The following is a 14,645-nucleotide window of genomic DNA, read 5'->3' on the forward strand; positions in this document are numbered from 1 at the left end:
CTATGTTGAGTTCTCTCACAAGAAAATCTGCTGAGCGTCAGTTTTGCAGAAACAAACTGTTGCTCTGTCATATTTTGAGCATGTCTTTGCATATAGAAACAAAAGCGAGTCCAATTTTACGTCGGATGTCAAAAACATCGTATGTCAAAGTGATCGTATGTCGAGGTACTGCAAAGTTATTTTTAAATAAATATTTAAACTAATGATTTTTTTTTTTTTTTTAATGAAACATTTCCTAAATGTATGGAGGCTACTTCGTGGTTTTTCACGTTCTGGTCCTCATTAACTGCGAAAAAAAGGTATCACTGTATTTCGTAAGTACCTATGAAATCCAATTAAACAGTTTCATAATATTACTAATAGTGCGTGTTGCAATCACATTTAAAAATTGGGTTACGTTTAGAGATGTCCCGATCGATCGGCATCCGATCACGTCATTTTCAAAGTATCGGAATCGGCAAATAAATATCGCACATGCCTTTTTTAAAATATATATATATTTTTTAATTAAATCGTTTTCTAATTGTATTTAATGTTACAGACATAATATGTTACACTCATCCAGAGTCTTTCGTTTAGGCTTAAGGTAGGGTTATCAAATGTATCCCGTTAACGGCGGTAATTAATTAAAAAAAAAAATTATCACGTTATTTTAACGCAATTAATGCATGCGGTGCACGACCCACTCACGCATTGTCGCACTCAATCTGTAATGGCGCCGCTTTACCTATATAGAGAGCTAAAAGGCAGCGTAAAATGAGCAGAGTGAATTTTGGCAGCTTTTGGAACCTTTTATTTTTTTAATTGGCTAAAGCCTTACAATCCCTCTCCCTACGATTAGAAATATTGTGGGAAGCAATGTGGGAAACAAAGGTAGTAATTGATCTTTTTCTTAACACCCTGTTATTTCCCAACGCAGAAAAGATATATCAATTGGTGCCACTACGTACAGTCATGGTTGCACTTCCCATCATGCATTTGGGCACAACAGTTAAATGGCTACAGTATCATTTACTGAAAGCTCAACAAATACACTAGATGGCAATATTTAGTCACAATATACAAAGTCACACTTATCCTTTAAGAATTACAAGTCTTTCTATCCGTGGATCCCTCTCACAGAAAGAATGTTAATAATGTAAATGCCATCTTGAGGATTTATTGTCATAACAAATACAGTACTTATGTACTGTATGTTGAATGTATATATTCGTCCGAGTTTTATTCATTTTTTTCTTAATGCATTGCCAAAATGTACATCATCGGGAAAAATTATCGGGAATGATTGGAATTGAATCGGGAGCCAAAAAAAGCAATCGGATCGGGAAGTATGGGGATCGGCAGATACTCAAACTAAAACGATTGGGATCGGATCGGGAGCAAAAAAAACATGATCGGAACAACCCTAACTTACGTTTTTTTTTCTCCTTAATTCAAATCCAGGAATAGGAGAAAGGGAGATAAAAAGTGGATGGGATGGAGAAAAACAAAAAGCAAAGGAGTATGATGCAGACAAAGAAAATAGAAAAAGGAATAAGAGCAAGAAGTAGGGCGATGGAAGGGAAAATTATTAGAATGGGTACCTAAAGAAGACCAGCTGCTTGTGATGTTTGTGTTGCCGCAGAAACGCCACCAACGCGTTGAACTTTTCGTCAGCGCGACAAACCTGAAAAAGGAGCATATGCGGCGTTAGCTAGCACGGTAAATCCACGCGGCTGCCGCCTCCTTACCGTGTAGTAGTTGCGGAGCGCGGCAGGCGTTTTGCGGGTGGTACCGGCACCCGGCTTCTCCTTGACGGCGATCCGCATAGGGTTCCGTAGTCCGGCTCGGACAAGCTTTTCCACTTCCTGCGTCTGCGTGGCCGAGAATAATCCGGTGCGCCGCTGCTTGGGCAGGAAGCTCAAAATGGTGTTCAAACTGACGGGATCATAACGACGGATCGGGTTAGCGCAAATCATGTTTTTGTGTAGACCGCTGAAGGCCTTCAGAGCTTTTCGCAATACATGATACCTGTTTTCAAAGCCCATGTCTAGAAGTCTGTCAGCCTCGTCCAGAACCAGCACATCTAGACTCTTGACCGAGCCGGCCAAGTCCACGCCGTTGCATTTCCTGCGGAACATGTCCTCGAGGCGGCCAGGCGTGCCCACAACGATGTTGGCCCTGCAACACAAACTCTTATTCCAACATTGCTGTGCTGGGTGGTATTCAATAGAACCCAGCCAAGATGGAAGAAAGATTTAGCCGTATTTAGCAGACTAGAAGCCATTACTTTATAATAACCAAGCTAACCCAATGCATTTTACTGGCTAACTAGCACTTTGGTTCTTTGTTGAAAGGTGAACATTGAGAGTCACTAACAGCACCACTGTTCCATTATCCAACAACACCCTAGTTTGTCCGAGTCGAAAGCACAGTTGAAAACACCATTAGCGATAGCATGGCTGTGGCTAAATTTACATTTACTTTATTTGCAGCTTCATGCAGAATTATAGTCAAGAGAAAACCTTGGGGCCTAACACAAAGAACAATTTGACACTGAAGTGTTGAGGAGTGGTGCAAACTTTCCCAAGACCGATGTCAAAGACTTTGTAAATGGCTACAAAAAGCGTCTCACTGAAGTTATTTCAGCCAAAGGCGGTAACACTAGCTATTAGGTGGTAAGGTGTCCCAACTTTTTCTTCAGTTAGAATATGCATTTTTGCTGATATATTTGGTTTAATGAGTAAAACAATGTTAATTTTTGTTGTTTACTTGCTATTAAATCACTGTATTTTCCAGAGATAAAGAAAAACAATATAAGTGAAAATTTCTTAATTAAGAAATGAATATTTAATGGGGTGTCCTAATTTTTTCACATGACTATACGATAAAATTTTCGAGTTTACCCATTTTTCTTGAATTTCTCCACATCCTCCATCGGGTTGTTGCCGCCGATCATCAACATCTGCCTGCAAACAGAGAAGACGGGACATGACGACATCATGTAAAACTCGACTCACTACGACAGACTACCATTAACGCTAGACAGAAATACTTACGTGAACTGCGGGAACCTCTGGAGGAAACGCCCAATCACTTCGCCGATCTGTATGGCAAGCTCGCGTGTGGGCGTGACCACCAGCGCCCCCACCTGAACGTCAACCAACATGACACCATTGCGTATTACAATTTCACTCCATTTTTCATGAATCCTCATTAATTCCAGTCGATGTATTCCAAATTTGAAGATCCCTCACCTGCATCTTCTTGAGCTTCTCTTCTCTCCTGAGCAGAACTTCCAGAATAGGAATGACGAACGCCAGTGTCTTCCCGCTCCCAGTGACCTGAACAAGATATCAGGCCGAATAAGTCACGCAACCATAACAAAGAGATAGATGTTTATGTACAGTATCTGTATCTGTAAAACCCTGATTATCTCACTGGCTGCCATTGACATCAATTAATTTCAAAATTATTCACTGCTCCGACACTTTCTTCAAATCATGTGACCAATGACTCACTTTACTGCTTCATTCAGGGATTGAATCAGGAAGTGGTTTAGTCCAATTGGTGTTGTTTTTACAGACTGCCGGTTACCAGATTAGTTTAAAATGGATGAAAAAGCGTGACGAGATGCTTATCCTTTCAGATTTATTTAAATAGCGTCTGTAATAGGGGTACGACTAAATATCGAAAGGGTGATATAGCGTTATCGTGATACTTTGATATCCGTAAAGGTTATCGATATGCCCCTGCCAAGAATCGATATATCGTTGAGGCGCTTACAGGTCACTTTTTGTTCATTTTAGGGTATTTACAGGTCACTTTCTGTTGAGTTTGAGTCACTGCCAATTCATTTGGGGAGATTCTTGGGTCACTTCCTGTTTTGTAACCAAAAATGAACCGGAAGTGACCCATAAATGCCCCAAAATCAACAGGAAGTGACTAAAAATCGACACCAAATAGCCTGAAATACAACCAAATTAAACTCATTGGTAGCCATTGACCGCCATAGACGCCCAATCCGTTTGAAGTGGGACGGATTGGACGTCTAATAGTGATAAACTCATTCCAATTCACAGGAGAAGGATGAAAATAGCTTGTTTTTCTGTTCATTAGATGTTTTGTAGAATATCCTCCAATGATTTCCTGACCAATGCATCTATAACCGTCCTATCACCGTATCGTTAGGTCATCGTGAGCTTTGTATCGCAAATTGTATCATATCGTGAGGTACCAAGAGGTTCCCACCGCTAGTTCTTACTGCCTCCGATGGTTTGCTTTTATTGCTCTGCAATTGAAACAACCAGGAAGATATTTTGAGATGGTGCTGACGAACAACTTAATTCATCATGACCTTGTCAAGAGTCAAGAATCTGCATTGGACAGGGTGTCAAGAGTCAAGAATCTGCTTTGGACAAGGTGGTGATGCTGGAACTTTGGTTTGGTGCAGTTCCAGTGAGATTTACAAAGATAACTGCCAGAATAAAATTCCTCAGTCATGGATGATATGGAGCTGCATGTCAGGCAAAGGCACTGGGGAGATGGCTGTGGTTAAATCTTAAATAAATGCACAAGTTTACATTGAAATTTTCGACAGCTTTATTATCCCTTCAATTGAAAATATGTTTGTCATGTTCCAAGATGACAATACATCATGCCACAGTGCTAAAACTGTTAAAGCATTCCTTGGAGAAAGACTTATCCAGCCAATGGCATGGCCTGCAAATAGCCCAGATCTCAACCCTATTGAAAACCTGTTTTGGATATTTAAAAAAAAAAAAAAAAAAGGTCCACAGCAAGGCTCCGACCTGCAAGGATGATATGGCAACTGCAATCAAAGAGAGTTGGCACCAAATTGATGAAGAATACTCATCAAGTCCATGCCTCAGAGACTGCAAGCTGTCATAGAAGCCAGAGGTGGTGCTACTAAATACTAGAGATGTGTTTTGACTGTTATTTCTTTGTTTGTTTCTCATGATTCCATATTTTTTTCCTCACAATGGAGTTATTCCACATATATTTCTCTGCATTCGCTCTATTAAAGTAACATTTACTGACCACCACAATGTTTTTTATTCATTTCTTTCAGTGTTTCTGAATGCTAAAGAGTTGCACTTTTGAACTAATTCATTACTTTTTTCAAGCTTTTAATCCAAGTTTGTTCTACATGATAAAATGTCTGAGCAAGTGCTCGTCGGAGACTGGTGATTCCATACTTTTTGCACGGGGTTGTAATATCTTGGTAAATAGAAGATCTATTGAATGTTGATTCATTTTTTTCTTGGTCTGGATGCCCAAATTTTTGCACCTGCGCATTTATTTTTGATGCACATTGCGCTCTTCCCTTAGTCCCAAAAATCTAGTTTCAATTCTGAAGTATTTTTCTGTTCATATTTTGGTGGGATATATAGAAATTAATTTGCTGACCCAAACACCCAGTGATTTATAAATTAAACAGACACTGTTGGTTATGAAGGGAGTCTGAGGCAAGTTTCAGACCACATCTTCCTGAATATCCGACCAAATTGCATAATTTAGCTGTAGGTTCCCCCCCCCCCCAAGACTTTGTCAAAAATGTGATTTGTTTGGGAATTTGTGTTTGAAAATGTTGTCCATTCACCTTGGTAAGAAATATTTTTTTTAAGTATTGAATTGCTTATTTGGCAACAAATTGGAACAGCTGAGCGTTGGCTATTTTAACTGTCGATTTTTGTGTAATATTTATCACTCACCGCCTCGGCAGCGACATCCTTGTTGCTCATGAAAAGGGGGATACAGGCAGCCTGGAAGAAAAGCACACTTGTTTACCGCCGAATGGCTAAAGTGTAGCACTTCTAAGTCCATAGCGCAAACCTGCACGGGCGTCATGTGCGTGAATTGGAGTTCCCGGAGTGTCTCCAAGATGTTGTCGTTTAATTTAACAGCTAAGCTGCCCCACGTCCCATCGCTTGTTTTCTCCATGCTGGACTGGAAAAGAGAGGCTAATTTATGCTAACGCTAACACCACCACGAGAAGTTGACACATCCGGGTTGCGCCGACGTTTACGTACCGGGTGGAAACATGAGCGTGGGAAATTTTTTAAGTGAAAAATTATGTACGATGTACCAGTGTTTTTCAACCTTTTCTGAGTCACGGCACGTTTTTACATTAGAAAAAAATCTTGCAGCACACAACAAACCAAAAAATGTTCCAAAATTAATTTCTGTACAGTATATTTAAACAGAAATTATAGTCGTAATATTTAGAGACAAGTTTACGAGGTACTTCCGCATTTCTGCTCGCGACTTCCGTTTTACACTTTCTCTTACCAAAACAACAGTGTAGCTGGTTGGTGAGGCCGTCAAACCTGATCGAGTGGAATTACAGACAAGGAGCTTTTATTTGGTGAAAATTCTTGTAAATAAATGCTTAAACCCCTGAATTCTTTCTAGATGTGGACGTAAAACAGTCTCAATTCTTGGTTAAACGCAAAAAAAAAAAGTGCAGTTAGCATTTATTTTACGTAAATATGTCGAAGTACAATGCTAGTCTGTTAGTAAATGTAGCTAGCGGCTGCCCTATGTAAACAGTGCTATCCGGTGAAAATTATTGTGGATAAATGCTTAAATCTTCAAATTCTATATAGATATTGACGTAAAACAGTCTTGATTCTTGGTTGAAAGCAAAAAAAAACAAAAAAAAAAAACAATAAAAGAAACGTGCAGTTGGCATTTATTTTACGTAAATATGTTTAAGTACAATGCTACTTTGTTATAGAAAATCTAGCTAGCAGCCGCCTTATGTAAACAGAGCTATCTGGTGTAAATTCTTGTGAATAAATGCTTACATCCCCAAATTCTTTATCGATATGGATGTTAAACGGTCTTTATTCTTGGTTAAAAGCAAAAAAACTAGCAGTTAGCATTTATTTTACGTAAATATGTTGAAGTACAGTGCTAGTCTATTAGTGAATGTAGATAGCGGCTGTCTTTATGTAAACAGAGTTTTTCCACATCCCCTGTCCACCGAGAAGGCCACACGGCCGACGACCGGGGGCTCGTCCATCACCAAGGTCGCCGGCCGATATAGGCATGCCCGCCAAGAATGCGCTTTTCTCGGCTTAGCCCTGAGCAGCACCCCGCTCCAACGTCAGCCGGTTTGTCCACCGAGAATGGTCTATTTTCGGCGTTCATTTCCGGCAACGAGGACGAGCACTGCCGTGGCCCCAGCAGAACGATGCTCTTTCTTCCGAATCTGGGGCAGGGAAATGACAAAAGTCGGACTAACTCCGGTGGCATAAAATACCGTTCGGGAGAGGAAGAAGTTGCCAGTTTTGACCATTATGCAGTAATTTTGCCCTGTCGTACTGAATAACTACATTTTTAATATTTCATATTCCATTTAGCACAAGATTGTTAATTGTCAAGACCATACCATTTATTTAGCAATTGGGGAAAATACTTAGATAAAAATAATATCCTGTAAAATATTGTAGTACAGAGATTGAAACATTCATGACATTTTGCTCCTCTCTGTTGTATTTTCCTCGTTCTGAATCTTCCCTCCTCAATGGGCTGAATTCTAAATCAGATGAAATCGTGACCCATCTGACGTCATTATCCAGCTGAGGAAGTTAGAGCGCCATAATGACAGGCATGTCTAAACAGCAGATTAAAAGACTAATTTCTCGTCATCTGCGCTTCGCCAAATTGTTGTATATAGTCGAATCGTCTCAAAATATGACTCTGATTCACATAACAATGCTAGTTGAGATTTTTTTTTTTCATGCTGTCAGAGGCACTTTAAACCAACTGGAGAGCTGCTTGTTTGCGCATGCGCACAACCACTTGTCGCAGCGCTGTCAACTTGCTACCTCAAGTGGCAGTTTTTTCTCCACGAAATAGCCACACGCGCTCTACAAACCTTTCTGCCTTGTGCGGTGTTAACCTACCAAAGCAGGACGCCTAACACTAACGAAATGAAGCTAAAAACATTCGCTGCATCCATCTTGAAATCGTTGAAGCTTCGCGGCCTACTTAGCTTAGCTTAGCTTAGCATAGTTTAGCTCTTCTTAGCTTAGTTTGCGAACAAAGGTAAATACGTGGTTGTGATCGACTCATCAACATCGAATTGGGCAGAATGTGAGCTGGCTGGACGCCAGCTGCAACGTTCGAGGCACAACTGGGTGGTGCGAAAGAAGCACGACGTCATCAACTCTCGACCGTTTGCAAAATGCAAGCAAATATAGTTCTGAACAGACTTGCAGGTTGGTTCACAGATTTCGGAAATGGTTTCAATGTTATCCCCTCATCAATTTCACTTCGTGTGTGACTTTATATTTAATTATATAATGTTACAAGAGGTAACGAATGCACAATCGATTTAAATCCTCCCGGTCGAAATCGACTGGACGCCGTAAATGGCAGCAAATGAGTTTAAAAATGTTTTGTTTGAGCATTAGTGAATTGGAAAGGGTTTACATAAGTAGCAATATTTTGAAAATGGGCTGAAAAACAAAAGTTCACTGTCAGTTATCCGGGGATTTACCAGACCATTGTTATACATTGTGTTTCAGTGAAAACTGATTGGCATTTTTCCCCCTCAATATTTGAATGTGAAATTTACGGAAAGTGGTAACTCATGTCCTCTTACGAAAACGGAATTCTTAAAATATCTTTTAATTACAATTTTAATTATTGCTAACGAAAGTTCTACCAACTACAAATGTCTAGTATGCCAACTGACCAATAGGTGAACAGTTCAACAATTTTACGACCGCCCTTTATTTTAATAGCATTTCCTTCTGTATGTTGAATGCTTACAATGAAATAAATATGAGCGCAAAGTGCTTTTATTTATTCGTTGATATTTTATTCATTTTTTATAGAATTATTTTTGTGGTTTTTTTAAAAAATTATTTTTACTTTGATTTATTTGTGTATATATTTCCATATACATTTTTAATTTTGATTGCTATTTCTCATTTTTGTATATGTAGTCGTTATTTTCACTTGTATCTATTTTTAATTTTGGCAGTTTTTTTGTCCACCATTGAACCCCACTTTTCCTGGTTTTGTCACGTACCTAAAGGTGTGATGTGTATAGGTAGTCCCCGGTTTACGAACGAGTTCAGTTCCTGCGCTGTCGATGTAACCCGGATTTCCGCATAAGTCGGAACTAACCCTTTAAAAACCCCTAAACAGCCTCTAAATTAAAGATAACTATCCATAAACATGAATTGTACGTCATTGTACTGTCCTTGCCAAGACGTTGGACTTAAGTCCTAGCTAGACAGTAAGCTCCGAAATGACGTCCGAGTGGTTTGCTGACGTTTTTCAGCGGCTCATGACATCAACACTTGTAGAATGAAACTAAAATAAAAAGAACGTAAATTGGTCTCATCTTCAATAACAGCAATTCAAATTTGCATTTACAAGCTGCTGGTACAGCAATAACAAACGATTAGCATCTATGAGTTAGTGTCCGCATATTACTAAAAACAATCACATAAACTCGCCCCAAGTTTTTGACCACAATTGAAAACGCACTACAAAAGGTGTTATATACAGGTGTTGGCTCTGTGGATTCTTCACTATCAACAAAAGCGCGCGCAGGCTGTCACCTCTTTCACTCGGCTGATTTGTGTGTGTGTGTGTGGAGTTGGCGCGTCTGTTCATGCGCTCGCTTCCTGCGCCAAAATAAAAGCATGCATTACAAAACAAATGTCAACATTTGGGGGGGGGGGGGGACGAGACGAAGGTGGCGTGAAGTCGAAATCTGTTAAGTCGGGTCCGTTGTAATCCGGGGACTACTTGTACTTAGGTTTTATCTTGGGCTGTAATGTGGCTAAAGAGTGCATATCCTACCACATTGGGTAAAGTTAGGAGATATCCCAAGTTCCCAAAACTCAGGGAGATCGTGCATAGGTCATAATTTGCTGGGGGCCAATTAAAACTGGGCTGCAGGTCACAGTTTGGAGACCCCGGTTTAAAGTAGTAGGCAGGGTCCAAAAGGAGCCCATTTTTTTCACAGACCAACATTTGACAAATGCTTGGATTCTATTGCAGTACAGTGGTACCTCTACATACGAAGTTAATTCGTTCCAGGACCTTGTTTGTACGTTGAAATGGTCGTACGTTGAGCCCATAAGAATACATTATAATTCTATGAATTTGTTCCATAGCCTGAAAACCTACACTAAAAACCTTAAGTAATACTGCTGATGCTATTGCAAATTGCAATTACACAGAGCAAAACAAATACATTGTAAATAAAAATCGAAATAGTAATATAATAATAGTAATAATTATAACAATAATACCTATAATAATTTAACGAATCGGGGTCTAATGTAGCGTGTGTTTTGCATGCTGCACGTGAACGTACTGCTTGGCTGACGTGACAGAGTGAGGAAGGTGCATTAGTTTTTACTTTCACTTTTCATGTTCTGTTGTTGCCGTCAGCTACGGCGGACAGTTGGCATGTTGTGTTGCACAAGTTCTGAAATAAGTGATTAAAAACCTGACGAAGCTGGCGATTTCTTTGGCGATGTTACAATAATTACAGTCACCTTAACTTATAAAGACTGGTAAACGGAGCTCAGAGGAGGACTGTTGAGATCAATCTATGGCTGTATTGTCGAGCCAGTTCACAGACGCGCACACCAGGCTCATATTTTTCTTTAATTTCCATCTTCAATTCAATGATAAGCGTCACCTTTTTCCTTTTTCACCACTTGCACTAACATTCTTGGAACCCATGTTGATTTCACTCACAAGAAAATCCGATGTGCGTTGGTCTTACGGGAAAACAAAGAAACTACAGCGCTAAATCGTCGTATTTCGAGCATGTCGTCGGATGTAGAAATGGCGAGTCAAATTTCACGCTGGATGTCGAAGCAATTTTATGTCGAGGTACTTGCTTTGTCCCACGTCAGGATAAAATCAGTCGACACTAAGGAGTTTGCCACTCACTTGTTATCCATTTAAACAGTTTAGTTGGATTTCTGTCATTATCAATAACGGTGAATGATTTCAACAGAGGCACAGCTAACAATATGCAACATGAAAATTGACTTGGGGAAAAACCATGTGTCATTATCTTCTTGTCCCACAGGAAACGTCAGTGAACAATGTCTTGGTCCCGAGTACAATGAGCCTGGGCCCTATCCCGTGAAAGAGGAAGAAGAGCCGGAGAACCTGCAAGAAAACGAGGAGCAGGAGCACCTCCCAAATATAAAGGAGGAGAAGCCTCCTTACGTTAACGAGGAATCAGGGGACCCGCACGTTAAAGAGGAGGTGATGCTGCAGATATCCAGTATCAAAAAGGAGGAGGAAGAGCCACCACAAATTAAAGAGGAAGATCAGATCACCACGTTTTTAGTGACTGGTGTTGAAGGTGAAGATCTAAGTGAAGCAAGCAGAGGGCCTCTGAGCGGCAGCTCACCAGAAAGATCCCAAGCAGAAGGCCTCATAGCGCCACTGTCAGAAAGCGACGACGGCACGTCACACTCGCCTGACGTTGACGATGAAGGTCAGATGGGTCACGAAAACAAACGATGGAAATGCTCTCTATGTGGCAAATGTTTTGGCCAAACGTGTCATTTCAAAAATCATATGATGAGCCACACTGGCGAGAAACCATTCCAGTGCTCAGTTTGTGATAAAAAATTCTCGAGAAAGGAACACTTACAAAGACACACAAGGACACACACCGGAGAGAAACCCTTTTCCTGTTCAGTTTGTGGGCAGAAATTCACTCACAAGGAATCCTTAAAAAGTCACACGAGAAGACACACCGGCGAGAAACCTTTCTCCTGCTCAATTTGTGGGATATCCTTCTCTTACAAGGATTCCTTAAATTGTCACATGAGAAGCCACACTGGTGAGAAACCATTCTCCTGCTCAATTTGCGGGGAGAAATTTGCTCGGAGGCAAGTCTTAAAAATACACTCGTGGACGCACTCTGGTGAGAAACCTTTCTCCTGCTCAATTTGTGACCAAAAATTCTCCCGGAAAGAATACTTACAGCAACACACGAGATCCCACATTGGTGAGAAACCTTTCACCTGCTCAGTCTGTGGTAAAAAATTCAAATTAAATAGAGGGTTACAAATGCACACAAGAATCCACACTGGGGAGAAACCATTTGCCTGCTCATTTTGCGGCCAAACATTCGCTTACAAGGAATCTTTAAAACTCCACGTGAGAATACACACAGGGGAGAAACCTTTTGCCTGCGCAGTTTGTGGCCAGACATTCACTCAAAGGGACTCTTTGAAAGTGCACACAAGAACCCACACTGGTGAGAAACCTTTTTCATGTCCAGTTTGTGACCGAAGATTCACTCAAAAAAGTCATTTGAAGAATCATGCAAGAAGACATACTGTCGAGAAGCCTTTCTCCTGCTCACTTTGTGATAAAACATTCACTCGCAAGGAAAACTTTGTAAATCACACAATGAGGCACACGGGTGAAAAATCTTCTCCAGAAGATTCCCTGACAAGTCAAGTTTACGAATACACCCAAGAACCCACACTGGAGAGAAACCTTTCGCACACTCAGTTTGTGGACAAAGAGTCTATGTAAAGCAGAACTTGAGTGTACACACAAGAAATCACGCAGTCTAGAAACCTTTTGTGGAGGAGTTTGTGATCCAAAAGCCACTGGGAAGGTACCCTTAAATGGGATCTGCGACGGAATTCTATTTTGTTGCTATGATTTGTTTGCAATGGATTTCGTTTGTCAAAGAGCTGTGTGAATGAGCAGATATTGTGACGTCAACGCACACCTTATTATGCAAGTTCCTGTCAACTTGGGGCTTCAAGCATGCCGGCTCATCTCAGGAAAGAAGCATAGCTCACTGTTGCATTCACGTTCAAACTCGGTTGATAAATGGCTTCACCTTGTTTTGAGGGGCATCGCTAAGCAATTTGGACCTACGATTTTACTGCGTTCAAGATAATTTTGAGAAGAAGATCAAATGTTGTCACTTAACCTGAAAACCTTTATAGAGCAAGTGACTCAAAATCTTAAAATCAGTTGAAAAATAGCTATAATTTACCTTTTGCACGTTTTAAGTTGGGCTGTACTATGCACGAGCAAGAAGGGTGTGTGTGTGAGACAAAAAGCACTTTAAAAAATTAATTTATTGAAAACAGGCTGAAATAGGGTTAAAAAGACTATCGCTAAAAAAATAACAAAACTCTCCAAACCATAACAAAACATTTCCTGAGTATGATACAGTAATTAACTCATTTGCTCCCAAAAACGTATAAATACGTTCTATTTTTAATTGTTTCAGTGTCCCAAAAATGTATTTATACGTCTTTTACATTTTTCTCTAAGTTCTGTTGCACCTAAACTGCAATGCACAATGCTCAAAACTCATTTTAAAGCAATAAAACTGGCCACTGGAGGGCAGTAGCGCATTTTGTAAGAACCCATCTTGGGCCAAGAAAGGAAGTGAAGAAAAATAGTCAGGAAACGAAAGTTGGAGATCTTGTGAAGACGTGTGAGAAAATGTGGGGAACGATCGGAAAAAAGGCAAACAACACTGGAGGAGTGTTTTGAAAAGAAAACGAAACCATCGTCAAAGATTAAAAAAAAATATCTTGATGAGACCGACGGTGACGGCCACAACAGCATCAGGTTCCATAGCGTTCTACGGAGCTCACGTTGTGTTACTTCTGAGCCCGAAGTTTAAACCAACAATGAAGATGATGAAAAAAGTGAGACCGATCTTGATCCGGACTCCGCAGATTACTGGGAGCCACCTCATTCAACCGGGAGCAGCCAAGAGCCTTCTCCGTTGTTATGTGCGCAAAAAGTTCAATAGTTATGTGTAAATAAATTGTTACTTTGCAATCAAAAGCTCTATTTGTCTTGTTGTTGATATTATGCAGTTGAACGAAAACACTATTCAGATGTTCGGGATGTCACAAAAGCGAAAAATAGCTGTGTTAAAGTCGGAGTTATGTTTGAAATATATGCTTTTACATCAGAAATTGGAAAATTGCTCTAAGCTATTTTCTAATGCTGATTTCTAAAGATTTTTTTTTCTGCTGAAGAGAGTCTAATCTTTCTTTTGGTGGGTTACATGTTTATATAGCAATAGAACAGAATTTTTCTGGGCCTTGCAAAATTGCAAATGTTCAGAAGAATATAAATAAGGCCATATAATTAATAAATATTTGATATACTGTATATTTTTTTATTAGTAATTCGTTTTACACATAATTTTACATTATTTTTGGTAGTAAATGAATTTAAGCAACAACAAAAACGAGCCATTTGGGAGCCAAAAGAGCCGGCGTTCTGCCAAAATCTGCTACATCGGCGAATCGTCTACATTGGTCGAATTTGACACCGAAAGTACTACCGTGTGCTCTAAACTTGTTTTGTTTAGATGCATACAGGAATAACGTACTAAAAAAATGCCTGCAGAAAATACTCAAATGTAGTTATATCAAACAAGGACGGTTTAAATACGCTACGTGACTCAACCGCTTCAAAGCTTAACACAAGAAAAAAACAATGGTTAGACGTATGAGAGGGTAATACATGCTAAAAGTATCTTTGAGGCAGTGAAAAGGTTCTAAATAACTAAAAACAAATCGTGAGTACTACGCGGCAAAACGTCCTACACAATGCTCAGCGCGCTTGCGCAAGCATCCACACGCATT

At 40.0% G+C, this 14,645-nt stretch overlaps 2 protein-coding genes across 2 annotated transcripts in view; one reads left to right on the forward strand and one right to left on the reverse strand.

The window, feature by feature from the left end:
• The window catches only part of ddx55 (DEAD (Asp-Glu-Ala-Asp) box polypeptide 55), a 15,036-nt gene extending 9,013 nt beyond the window's left edge, over positions 1 to 6,023 (reverse strand). Inside the window, exons 1-8 of the mRNA XM_057819464.1 lie at positions 5,836 to 6,023; positions 5,715 to 5,765; positions 3,237 to 3,323; positions 3,039 to 3,130; positions 2,886 to 2,948; positions 2,011 to 2,160; positions 1,731 to 1,917; positions 1,584 to 1,666 (exon numbers count right to left, since the gene is read on the reverse strand). Of these exons, the coding sequence (XP_057675447.1) occupies positions 1,584 to 1,666; positions 1,731 to 1,917; positions 2,011 to 2,160; positions 2,886 to 2,948; positions 3,039 to 3,130; positions 3,237 to 3,323; positions 5,715 to 5,765; positions 5,836 to 5,943 (821 nt within the window). The 5' untranslated portion in view covers positions 5,944 to 6,023. The remainder of the gene's footprint in view (positions 1 to 1,583; positions 1,667 to 1,730; positions 1,918 to 2,010; positions 2,161 to 2,885; positions 2,949 to 3,038; positions 3,131 to 3,236; positions 3,324 to 5,714; positions 5,766 to 5,835) is intronic.
• Positions 6,024 to 7,809: 1,786 nt separating this feature from the next.
• Positions 7,810 to 13,795, forward strand: LOC130905707 (zinc finger protein OZF-like). The gene is made up of 2 exons (XM_057819323.1): positions 7,810 to 8,228; positions 11,078 to 13,795. Exons 1-2 carry the CDS (start codon positions 8,195 to 8,197, stop codon positions 12,547 to 12,549), a joined length of 1,506 nt encoding a protein of 501 aa, XP_057675306.1. The 5' UTR covers positions 7,810 to 8,194; the 3' UTR covers positions 12,550 to 13,795.
• Positions 13,796 to 14,645: the final 850 nt, after the last annotated feature.

This window comes from Corythoichthys intestinalis, chromosome 17 (genome assembly GCF_030265065.1).
Source record: "Corythoichthys intestinalis isolate RoL2023-P3 chromosome 17, ASM3026506v1, whole genome shotgun sequence".
In the NCBI taxonomy this organism is placed as follows: Eukaryota; Metazoa; Chordata; class Actinopteri; order Syngnathiformes; family Syngnathidae; genus Corythoichthys; species Corythoichthys intestinalis.

Bases quoted from the DNA above. Each gene is read 5' to 3' on its own strand.
- LOC130905707 (XM_057819323.1), top strand. From the start codon at position 8,195: ATGCAAGCAAATATAGTTCTGAACAGACTTGCAG. The intron at 8,229-11,077 runs GTTGGTTCACAG...CTTGTCCCACAG, and splicing joins AGTTCTGAACAGACTTGCAG to GAAACGTCAGTGAACAATGT.